Source organism: Caenorhabditis briggsae, assembly GCF_000004555.2.
Source record: "Caenorhabditis briggsae complete genome, chrI, whole genome shotgun sequence".
Lineage (NCBI taxonomy): Eukaryota > Metazoa > Nematoda > Chromadorea > Rhabditida > Rhabditidae > Caenorhabditis > Caenorhabditis briggsae.
Window position 1 is genome coordinate 7105604 of NC_013489.2, and position 12938 is coordinate 7118541.

General features: G+C 36.4%; 2 protein-coding genes across 2 annotated transcripts; one reads left to right on the forward strand and one right to left on the reverse strand.

The window, feature by feature from the left end:
* Positions 1-6358: 6358 nt before the first annotated feature.
* On the forward strand, positions 6359-7355 carry CBG11924 (the record flags this gene model as incomplete). The annotated part of the gene is made up of 3 exons (XM_002646185.1): positions 6359-6435; positions 6520-7176; positions 7226-7355. Coding segments are annotated over 3 exons (864 nt in total), but the record flags the coding sequence as incomplete, so codon positions are not given.
* A 1869-nt stretch (positions 7356-9224) lies between these two features.
* Positions 9225-9765, reverse strand: CBG11925 (the record flags this gene model as incomplete). The annotated part of the gene is made up of 3 exons (XM_002646186.2): positions 9225-9321; positions 9369-9541; positions 9679-9765. 3 exons carry the CDS (start codon positions 9763-9765, stop codon positions 9225-9227), a joined length of 357 nt encoding a protein of 118 aa, XP_002646232.2.
* Between the last annotated feature and the right edge of the window lie 3173 nt (positions 9766-12938).

The window sequence follows — 12938 nt, forward strand, 5'->3', positions numbered from 1 at the left end:
CAGAATGGTTGAAGTTCGGAAATTCGAAAAAAAAAATCGAAAAACAAAGTTTCAAAGTTAAAATCCGAAATACTCTGAAATTCGAAATCTCAAAGTTCTCAGAAACGTTTAAATTTTAAAGTTCAGAAATTCTGAATTTCAATAAATCGAAAGATTCAAAAAGTTCTGAAATCTGGCTGAAATCTGAAAATGCTCAGAATAGTTAAAAATTACGAATACAGAAATTCAGAGACCTATTAATAATTAATTCTCATAAATTAAAAATTTTTTAAAACCAGGAAGATCTTAAATTCTTGAAAATTCCTGAATTCTTGAAAATTTTATGATTCAGTTTCTTCCATTCCTCACAAAAATACCAAAAGTTCAAAAACTAAAAATCCGAACTCCTCCAAAAAATGTAGTCTAACATCATCAAAAAGTTATATTTAAAATATTTTACGACATACTTTACAACATCTTCGAATATCACACTGAAATCCGACGAGCTAATAAAAATAGAAAATCAAAATCCGCACTGTGTAACTAGCATCATCATTTAACACATAAAGAAAAAATAGACACAAAAAAAATAGAAAATCGAAAAAAAAGAAGATATTGCTCGGGGAGCAAAGAAAAAAGCGAACAGACAGATAAAATGTATTTGTCTTCTCGTTTTCAAATAGATTTGTGTTGTAAAAAATATATAGATTTTTGAGAGTTTATATGAGACTATCTTCCAAGTTTCGAAATGGAAAGTTTTCAGAAATTTGAAAAAAGTAGTAATTTAAAAAATGTAGTAATTTAAAAAATGTAGAAATTCAGAAAATGTAGAAATTCAGAAAATGTAGAAATTCAGAAATTCAGAAATTCAGAAATTCAGAAATTCAGAAATTCAGAAATTCAGAAATTCAGAAATTCAGAAATTCAGAAATTCAGAAATTCAGAAATTCAGAAATTCAGAAATTCAGAAATTCAGAAATTCAGAAATTCAGAAATTCAGAAATTCAGAAATTCAGAAATTCAGAAATTCAGAAATTCAGAAATTCAGAAATTCAGAAATTCAGAAATTTAGAAATTCTGAAATTCAAAAATTCAGAAATTTAGAAATTCTGAAATTCAAAAATTCAGAAATTCAAAAATTTCAGAAATCAGGAACCATGCAATTTTTGTGGTTTTACGTTTTACAAAATTTGAACACTGACATGTTCTTTTCATTTCAAAACTCTTTTTACACATGCTCAAAAAGTGTCACATATGAATAGGAAAAGAGGAGAGATAGGAAAAAGAAAAAGGGCTCAAATGTTGCAAAAAGAAAAAGAAGTACAAGAAAATGATGAAAGAGGAGTAAGAAAAAGAAAAATGGGGACAGTGTTGTTGTTGGGATTAGTGGAATTTTTTGGTAGAAGACAGAAGAAGACACAAAAAATACATTGGACAGAGCTCTAGTAGGAGTCTCTAGCTGTCAGAATCCTGGAATTCTCTTTTCAGAATTAAAAATCTCGAATTCTCGGAATTCAGATTTTTTTACAGATTAAAAAAAATTGAATTCATTTAATACTTCAGAACTTTCGTTTTTTTTAAATTCAAGCTGCAAGAAGTATTTCAGTGGCGCGTTAGCTACAACTGTTTCTTTGCAAACCTTTTCTCTGGAAACCCGCGTTTCAGAAAATGTTTTATCAATTTTCGTCATCAATTTCAAAACTTCTTCCGACTTTTATGTTAAAGGTTAAATTGAAAAAAATAGATAAGGTAGACGTTTTGGAATTGAAAAAATCTGAATTTCTAAAAGTTTTCAATTTTTAGCCATGAATTAAAAATCGTAAAGTTTTAGTTGTTGGAAATCTAAAGAGATTGATTTTTTTGAAATCCGAGCTTTAATCCTTGAACCAAAAAATCTCAGAAATTTCGAAACTTTTTGTACTAGATTCTTGAAGTTTGGAATACTTTCAAAAATTCAGATGCTCAAAACAAGGAAACTACAGTAACCCCTTTTTTCTCTCCTTTAAAAAATCTCCCATTTCAATCTGACAACTCACATAAAAAAGTGAGAAAAATGGACCCATCATGAAACGTTTATAGCAAGAAAAAAGGAGTCCAAAAGTCAGTCAGTCATTCAAAAAAGATGTGAAAAAGTGATATATGAGAGTGGTAGTTTTGAGGCCAATGGACCTCGACAAGTAGGACAACAATAACAAAAAGATCCTCATTTCTCTACTCCAGAAGACGTTACGTCTTCTGAATATGTCAAAAAAGGAAGAAGTGCTAAAAATATAGCGACAACGTTTGGGAAGCTCCGCCTACTTTTCGACGCCCTCCGAACTTCTTCTTTCTTTCGGGAGCTTCCAGAAGAAGAAGACTTTAATGGGTGCCTTGAGAAATATGGATGAGAGAGTGTGACAGATTGAGAGACGCAGAGAGATTTTTGGGGACTTGTCAAAGTGGACGCTTCTTCTTTTTCTAACAATGAATTAGTACGCACTTGCCAATTTTATTGGATGAAGGAGGAGTTGGGAGAGAGAGAAGGAAAAAAAGGAAGGAGATTTATGACACGTGGCGCACTTTTTTAGGTTAGGTATTTAAAAATGGTTCTGAGTTTTTAAGATTCTGAGATTCTCAGTTTCTGAAATTATGAGATTCAGAAATTCAGAGATTCAGAAATTCCAAGATTCCAGAATTCGTAGAATTAAGAATTCTGAAACTATAGAGTTTAGATCAGCCTCTAAAAAGAGAGTTTCAAAGTTTTGAAATTCCGAAATTTGAAGACTTTCAATAATTTTTAAAATCCTGGAGAAAGGGATGACAATTTGTTGAAAAATGGTAGAATAAATTATTTGGAAAACTTTAAAAACCGTTTTAAAAACTAAAAAGTACATTTTTTCTAAAATACTACTGGATCACTGAAGATCTGAGATATTCATATTTTAAATTTCCAGAAGTTTCAATTAAAAAACCCAAAAATTTTATAACCCCAAATTGAGGAAAACAGAGAGGCATACGGTTCTGATTTTCAAAAATATAGTTTCTTCTAGTCAAAAATTACTCCAGAATGTTTCGATTTGTCTGAAAAATTTAGATTAGAGTAAACAAAAATAGAGCTTCATTTTTGTAGTTGAAAACTTTTCCGTGGAAATCCAACGGAACGAGATAAAGCAGTGACTCCACTTGAGTGCTAGTCTTCGGCACTTTTTTGGTTTCAAAAGATCTCATCAGAACGGATTTCGGCAGAATAGTTTGTTAATCACGAAAATGAAGCTCTATTTCTGTTTAGTATTCTCTGAATTTTTTAAACAAAGTGAAAAATTCTAGACTTCATTTTTTGGAATTAACTAAGAAAAATGTATAAGTTGGTATTTTTAATCCTGATTTTGATAAATATTGTCGAGTTCCCAAATAACTATTGAAAGTTTCAAACACCGTAAAGCCTGTATTAGAAGGGCTTTCTAATGGAATGACGTCTGAGAATCCCGAGATTTCAGATTCAGAAAAAAAATATGAAAAATGTTTCGGTGAGGAGCTACCGTAACCCAAATGAAATTTAGTCATAACATTTTTCAAAAATGGGAACGAATTACAAAATTTGAAGTCTCTTGCTTTCTGCATGATCATGACCCCATGAGGAGGAGTCGAAAATTGATTTAGTGTCAAAAAAGAAGAAGAAGAGGGGTGGGACGAAGATTGTTGAATAAGAAAGAGACGATGTTGTCAACACCCTCGGAAAAAAAGAAGAAGAAAAAGAAGAAGACGTCTTTTCTGGAATCCAAAAAGAGGAAGAAGAAGAAGACGTGTGAGTTATGATGTCGTAATAAGTTATGTGTACAACTCGAAAAAGTTTTTCAAGTTTTCCAAAAGAGGGACCTCACAATGCCACTTATCCCCGGATAAAGTACGTGGGAAAACCCCTTTTTTTTGACTTCTTCAGAATTTGAGAGCCAGAAGACGTCGAGGTGAGAAAAAAATAGTGGGAAAGTAGAAAATCTGGGGGACGGAAACGGACAATTGCCGGCCTTGTGGTGAAAATGGGAAAAGCACTTTTTTCGGGTGAAGAACTTTTTTTTGGGAAGCTAAAACAGTTTTGTGGATAAAGAGAAAGATGTTAAGCTTAGAAATATTTAAGGTTCGTAAAATTCTGAATTTCAGAATAGACATGTAATTCGGGATACTGCAGTTCGCTTGTTTTGAGACTTGGAAATCTTAAATTTTCAAAGAACCTAGAATTTTAAAATTAGAAGAAGTTTAATTAAAGGTTCGAGGTTAGGGTTCGAAGCTCGAAGTTCTGAGATTCCGCAAACTTAGATTTTGGAACACTGAGAATTTAAGATAGCACAATTTTTTCACCTATTCCGGAAATTTTGATTCTAGGCTTCTGAAAATCATTAAATCCGAAGTTTCACAAAAGCGAAATTCCAGAAATTAAAAAGTTCCGAGAAATTCAGAAATTCAGAAATTCCGAAATCAAACTTTCTGGGTGTTCAAAACTTATAAAGTTTCAATTTTTTCGAGTTGAGCAACAGAAGTTCTGAAAGCTTTCAAAAACGCCGAAATTACAAAACATCAAAAAAATGAAATTTAGAAATTTCATGAAACTTAGAACTTTCTGGATATTCAGATTTTTAGGAACTCAAAAATTTCAGCAAATTCAAACATCACTCCAATATTACGTGAAACAAAAATGCTCGAAAACTCAAGAAACTCAAAAACTCAAAAATACCGAAATTCGAAAAATTACAGAATTTTAGTTTTTAGAAAATTCAATAATTTTCACATTTTCCAATAGATTTTTTTTTCACTTTTTACTTCGAGCTGCTTAAAGGAGGCCAGACATCAAAAAAAAATTTGCCTAATGTTTTGCATAGAGAACCCCCATGAGGGGTTGAACTCATGACAGGCAGCTCAGGGGTACAGCGCCGCTACCGGCTGAGCTGCGGGGGCGCGAAGGCGCCTGCCGACAGACGGCCTACATAGGCGCGGCGCGATTTCGTCCCCCGAACTGTCCCTCGAAATTTTTTTCTGTCTCGCCTCCTTTAAGCATTGCAAAAAAATTTCTAAAAAAGTTCAGAATTCATGAATAAATCTGTGCAGTATCACATGAAACTCTGAGAAAATAAACACTTCGTATAATTTATTCATTGATTATATTATGAGAAAAAAATGCTCGTATACAAAAAATTCTAGACTGTTGAATGTAAAAGCGAGAATGTGTAAGAAAGATGGGATTAGTGGAGAGTGTAGGGAAAAACCAATCAACGATGGCAATCCTGACTCATAAATGAGTGTTTTGTGAACGACTCGGAAGAAGACAAAAGACTAATTGGTGACAACACGAATTTTTGTTTTTTGAGGATTGAAATGTGTAAAGCGCACCTGAAACCTGAAAGAAGATATTCGCGAACCTGCTAGCACTGTTGAAATCGGAACCGCTTGCGGATCGTACCAAATCCTTCACTTATGGAAAACACCAGAGAATATTTTTGGAGATTGTTCAACGATAGTTGCTACAAAGATTTTGAAAAACTCATCAGACTATTCAGTAACTTCTCAGAAATCCTATTGGGAATTAAATAAGTTTTTCGAATTTTGATAAATTTTTTATTAAATCTTTTCGATTTTGAGCATCTTAAGGAAATGTCGAATCACGAAATTCTAATGATTTCCTGACTTCCGAGGGAACTGACAGATGATTTCTTGTTATCTTTTTTTCTAGAAAATAGTGTCAACAGGAAAACTGAGTACGAACTAATTTTTCACAATTCAGTACTTTACCCATCTTCAGAAGAAAACGGTCAACTTTTGATGTCTCAAAAAACTAAATAGTAGACCTCGTTGGATATATCTGAACATTTCAGAATCTTTGGCAAACTTGCACAAAAAAGTTGCCAACTACAAAATTAAACCTCTATTTTTGTTTAGTAAACTTGCTGATTTCCAGTTCGATTCATTCTACTATATTTTTCCGACATCCAAAGCGGGCAATTTTTTTAAATTCCAAAATGACTAGATTTTTTTCGAAAATTTTACACTTCTGTTTTCAATAAGAGGTTTCCATAAATTTATTTAAACGATTTGTATAATTCAGTGAAATTCAAAACTGGCAATACTGATCGAAGCATCGTCATACATTTCGTCTTCATCGTCTTTATCATTAGCCTTAGTATCCATAAGAAGCATAGTCACCACGACTTAATCACATTCGGATCCAACAGTTTAGATCTTGTCAGCACTATCCTCTTCTTCCTCATCAAGAAATGGCCTGCTTTCCGAATTCCGCACTGAAAAAGAATTAATCGTATGGAAAAGGTAATGCCCAGCCACTCGGGGAAAAGAGAAAAAGAGAGAAAAAGAGAAATAAGAGGAATAAGAGATTAAATATGAATTTCAGAAGAAGCCAAAAGACAGTTCGTCGAAGAGCTCAAGCAGAAGGCAGGAGAAGGGTTTGAACACCACATCGAGAGACTCAAGGTGATTCCGTTCGAAGCCAAAGCTACGTCCACAGCTGCCGCTTACAAGGCAGAGAACGAAAAGAGAAATTCGTGAATTTCTCAGAAGAAGCTTCCAATGGATGAGTCGTCATTTCTGTTATACTTGTTGGACAGAGCTAAGCAAATCGGGAGTAGTTTGGCGAAGATCTCGGCTGCCTATCAAACAGCAAATGAAGGCATTTCAGCCATCGGAGCGTCTTTTGTGTCAGACATCATCAAGTCGAAAAGAAGAGAGGAAAGTCGGAAAGAAAGACGTAGTAAAGGTGACTATGGAGGATGTGCAGAAGATCACGTTGTTGGCAATGAAAGAAGATAGTCCGGAGAGGGATCGAGATGCGTTGCTGGCAATTCTATCGTTCAATGTCATGCTAAGAGCATCGGAAGCAGCTGAGATCAAGTGGGCAGGAGTAACACAGAAAGACGGGATGATTGAGGTGCATGTAAAGAAGGCAAAGAATGACCAGTTGAGACTTGGAAGATCGTCGTTTTTCAACTACGAGCCAGGCAGCGATGCGGACATCTTGATGTGCCGATGGAGACTTCGAACCAAAGGAAAGTGTCCATACGTCTTTTCACACCTGGACGGTTCGAAGAAACTCTCGAAACAAGCCATTTCGACGCTCTCGACAAAGATGCTGGCAGCGATCGGGAAGCCGGGAGCGACTCATCACTGCTTCAGAAGAGGAGGAGCCAACCACATGCGGAGAATCGGCCATTCAATGTAGGAAATTCAACGCAGAGGAAGATGGAGATCGGCGGCAGGACTTCAGCGGTATCTCACTGATGTTCCCACAGCTCAAGGATGTCTACAGTCCCAGGCAGAGGCAGATGACGAGGACGGCGAAGAGTAATAATCGTGTAATATTTATAGTTTTTTTAGTTGTTTTTTTGTTCTACTAGTTGTTTTGGTTGTGTTGCTAACTTCTCATATCATGTTCTATATTTCAAATTCTCTCTTGATCTCCCAATATTCCTTATTTCGATCTCCCGTTTTCTCCCCGAATTCAATTATCATGTAATATTATTGCTTGATTGCTTGATCCCTTCCCGAGTGTGTGTGAGTTGCCACACTCGGTTGTATGTGTCTGTATCCTTTATACGACCTTATTATTACCACATTAAACCTAAATTTAATAAACGGTGGCATATAAGTAACATGGGGTGACGTGCCGAGGAGGAAATGGAAACATGTGAATCTAGATTGGGAAAATAAGAGGCACCGCTAATTAATTTATAAAAGTAAAAAAGCTGAGACGATGGCGGATGGAGAAACATGTTTAGGATTTTGAGACGATTTTCATAGGAAGAGAAGGGGATGTTACATTTTTGGAGGGCTATTTTGGAGAAGTGGCTGAGAGGCCGTTCTAATTTAAGAGAAAGCTTGGAAGAAGGGGGTGGAGAGTAGACGGCAGAGCAGTATTTGATGATCGGTAACACATAAGTTTCGAAAAGCGCAGCGTAGAATAGCGGATTGTTGGAAAGATCTAAGTACATCGTTGGTGGGATCGGAGCATGGCAAGGGTGATTTTCTTGAGAATGTGTTGTTCAAATTTAAGGAGCGGGTCGGTGGTGAGGCCAAGGTCTCTGATTTGGAAGGACGGGAGAATAAAGAAGCCGTCAATGGTATAATTATGATGGGAATTTCGAGAGCCTAATCGAAGGAGTGATTTTTTGGAAGTGGCAAGAGGGAGAGAGTTCTTAACCGACCAGGTATAAATGATGTCAATGGACTTTTGAATGATAGGAGGGGAATTATGAAAAACTTTAATGTCATCGGCGAATACCGAAAAATGGATGGAGGGAGGAAGCGAAAAGAGAAAGTCATTGAGAAAAATTAGAAATAATAATGGACCGGAAACTGATCCTTGGGGAACACGGGATGGAATGATAAAACGAGTGAGATCAATGTGAGAGTTTACTTTTACCGAGAAGGTCCGATAGGAAGTCTTTGAACCATATGCAGAAGGGTGTGGGAATCACAAAGGAGACAAGCTTTTGGAGACAAGCAGCATTTGGCGTTGAATGTAGAACTTATAATTTTTGATAAAAATCAACTGGTGGTAGCGACGTCAATTTAGGAAGTCGACTTGCTAATAGCAAGTTGCTATCCAGTGGGATCAAAATCTATCATCTGAAATAATTTCCTGGTTTAGAATTTGCCGTCAAAAGTATTTTTATCTTTCTAGATAAAAAGAAGTAAATTTGAATTTAAAAAATCAAAATGGAATAGCGATCTCCATGCAGAAGGTGACCTTGCTATGCAGCGAGTTGAAGAGGATAAAGTTTATCGATCATCCAATCCTTGTAACAAAGTCCATCGATTTGAACAAAGCGCAGTTGAACGAAAAGTTGGAATTTGTAGGTTCTCTGTAAATATTAAGTTTTAAAACTCTCGTTAACCTCTGAACAACTCAGCTTGCCTGTGGGCAATGTCGACGACTTCTGACTTTGCAGTCGATTTTAAGCAATGGGTTGATGTGTTGTGTGAGAGCTTTCCACAAACTGTTGATAACTAAAAACGGAAAAAAATTGATGAAAAATTATATTAGATAGAATCTTACTCAAACAAATTATACGACACCGCGCGCACAATTGCTCCAAGAGTGTGGTAGAAGTTTGATGATTCTTGCGACATTCTTCACCTTATCTACAGTATTCAGGATATACGGGTGTCTTAACAATGACGTCTATTCAGTAGGTCGTCTTGTTGGCCAGTAGAGAGAAGTCGTAGAAATTGAAGGTTGGGACAACACGATGGAGGCAAGAAACTCAGGTAAGCATTCGATTTGTTATTGGAAAGAAATGGCAACGCATTCCAGCGATTCCTTTGACGTCATAACGATAGATGTCTTCCGCTTCGATTCTCCTGAAAACAGCAATCAGTGAAATAAAGGTCAAGCAGTATAAACTTACTGGATACAGCGCTTTTTCAAATGCCGTTCCCCTCGAATTGGAGTTCTTTTCTCGATATTGATTGGGAATTTTTGTCTGCAAATGTCACCCTCGCAATTCTTCTTGTTTTTATAGCAGTCTTCTAACACCAGCTCTGTGCGAGGATCGTACATATACCACCCGGATCCTTGTCTCTGAAAATTTCGAAAGTTATTTGATTTTATTTTTTGGTTGACAAAATCGCTCGGTGCAGTCTACTTGTTTCATCATTCTTGACTTTCCGATGGCTTAAAACTTCTCGGATCATTTCGAACAGATGCCTGTCTCTTACATCAGCATCAAAGAGTTTGAACCAATTGCTCATGACTCCTTCCGGTAAAAACGTAGCACGGTTAAATTTGTGAGCAGTCAGAGCCATTCTGATACATACGATTGCTATTGCTAGTGTGTCAAAGTCCACTCGGTGATGGAAAGCCTGAAAAAATTTAGTGTGTTTTGCAATACGTCAATCAGCAAAGGTAACATTTTAGTGGTCAGTAGGAACGATTTTTTGATGAATTCCCGGGAACTTCACTTTCTCAATCACATATAGCTTGCTATCCAGTGGGATCAGAATCGATCATCAATACTAGAATTGGAATGGTCCTAAATATTGTAATTTTCATCAAAAGTTCGTGATTTTTGGGGTTTCTCCCAATGATAACCATGAAACTTTTTGAAAATCCCCAAACCTAAAAAGGCTTTCCAAAAACACGGACCCCCATGATGAAGAAACTAACGATGAGGCTTGTATTGATATTGACCATTTGATGATTTGTAATTTTCAGAAAAAATAACTGATTCAGCGACGTCTATGCACAGAGTCGTCTCGCTGAGCAGCGTTGAAATCGGGCCACGAATCTTCCCGCGATCCCTAAGGTGTCGCTGATTATCCACACTTTTCGAACCTCTTTAAATTAACAATTTTGAATATCATTTCAACTTATGAATAACTTAGCTTGATTGTGGGTGTCGGTTCGCCTGACAATCAAAATAGAATAGTATAAATCCTTTGAAAAAAACCAAAATATGTAGTCAAAACGATGAATAAATAGGACTGGGGAAAAGGGTTCTAAATGAAAGAATAGCTACCTAATCGAAGGCCAAACCAAGGCTTATATACCTCTGCCTTGTTCGGTTTGCTCAACACAGACTCCGCCCACCATGGCTCCGCCCATTCGCGTTGGACAGACAGATGTACGCAAGGTGTGACTAGAAACTCCAAAATAAGCCTTTACGTCTGGGAAATACCGAATGGAGACATCAGCCAGATGGCTGTGTGGTATACATAGAGACGAGCTTTGGAATGAGTTGGGAATTGTACTAACCTGGAATCATCCTACAATGAAAGTTTTGGTTACGAACGGCATATTTTAAGAGAGTGAAAAACCGTAAAACTTGTAATAGAAGGCCCCTCTAACCTTTAACTTTGAGACAATTTTTTGGGTTACTGTCGAAAATCTTGGAAAATTGCCAATTTACATACCCCATGCATTCTGTACAGACACTTTAGGCAAATAAAATTTGAAAAGGCTGAAAGAAGATTTCTGCGACAATATATTTCGTCCGAAGGATATATAGCTCTTCAGAATTTAAAGGGTTCAGATGGATGTATGAAACACTTGCTGCTTTCAAAACTAAATTTTTAGAGCTACCGTAACCCAAGCTTGAATACAGTAACAAAAAAGCTTTTTTTTTCTTTTTCAGATAATTAGAATCAGCATTAGACCAACATTAGGGAATTTCAAATTTTTTGTATTTTATAACATCCAACATCTTAAGAACTTTGCTGTTCAGAACTCATCATCTTTGTGCCTTTAACTCCTCATCTTTGGCCCCTGTATTCAATTTCCCCATTCTTTTCCACCATCTGACGAAAAAAGTTATCCATCATTCTGTGACAGTCCAGTATTTGAACAAGTTATTGCTCAATCCATTCGAAAATCACTGACAAGAGTTGTATGGTCTTGTAGGTGTGAATTCCCTGGAGAAATACTGGAAAGGACACGTCGCCGCCGCCATCTGGCAGAATCTTGAATACACACACACACACACACTCAAGGTAACTAACTTGGCCAATCTCCTGAACAGAGTTTTCATTTAGATAGAAAATGAGCCGCCAGCCGCTCTCCCGCGGCCGCCCGGCAGATGAGGGCTGGAAAATCTAAAAAACCCTATTATTCAAAAACCAAAAAAAACACGTATTCGTTGTTGCGTACATTGGGAATATGGGAAATTCAAAAGATTCAACATTTTAATTGGGAAGCAGATTGTAGATGGATATTGCGTCAGGTCACTGTTGCGCCACTTTACTCAACTAAATCGAAAAATCTCATAGGTGTCTGGGAAAAAAAAAGTTTGAGCTCGATTTCGAAAAGAATCGCGCAATGAGAGAATTTATGGGAGTATTTTCAAATTACTCAGGAATACAGATTAGAAATGTTTAGGGCACTTAATTATTAATGAAAATTGAAGTCATTTCAGATGATTGAGTATTACCTGATAACACAAAGATTTGCACGATTGTTTTTGGGAAAATCCCAAAAATTCAAAATGCAGTTTCATTTAAGTTTTTGACAGATTTTGTCGGTGTTTGATGTATTTGATTTTACTGAAAAAAAACTATAATTTTCATAAAATTATAATTTTTAAAGTCCCAAATTGTAAAAATTATAATTTTGAGATGAGTAATATAAAACCTTTTCGAAAAAGGATCAATTTCGGTACAAAAATCTTTTCTAGCCTTTCTGTGGACGGAGTTATTGTCGAATTAAGAAAGTGACACATGAGAATTTGAAAACTTTTGCTTTTTTTGATCTACGAAAAAGTGCGGCAAAAACGTAATATTTCAGAATTTCGGCTCGTTCGAGCTACTTTCGCGTTTGAGTTTAGTTTTTTGCGGAAAAATAAATTCTAGAGATGCTACCGATCATTTTTATACTAAGAAGTCAAAATTTTGTTCAGAAAATCCCACTAAATTCACATAAATAAATTTGTTATCTACAGTATCCGTTTTCGCTCCGCCCCCTCGTAAATCGACACGAGCGCCGTCTCCGAGATTTTCAGGTGTCACTTTTTTTAATCCGACAATAAAGTCATTTGAAGCTTCGAAGAGTCGCAGACGGGATGGGGTATTTTTTCCAGAATTTTCAGAATTCGGCAAGCCAGGCTTACAATTAGTCCGGGTTTACAGTAATTCTTTCGACATGAATATTCTGCCACTCAAAATTTCTGAGTCTGACAATTAGTTCAATTTTTTGTGTGTACACAAATGAAGAATTTAAAGGAGGCGAGACAGGAAAAAATTCGGGGGCAGTTCGGGGGACGAAATCGCGCCGCTCTTATGTAGACCATCGGTCGTCAGGCGCCTTCGCGCCCCCGTAGCTCAGCCGGTAGCGGCGCTGTACCCCTGAGCTGCCTGTCATGAGTTCAACCCCTCATGGGGGTTCTCTATGCAAAATATCAGGGAAACTTTTTTTCGGTGTCTGGCCTCCTTTAAAGGGGGACTCCGACCAAAAATTTTTTTGCATTAAAATGTGTTAAAAGTTATCT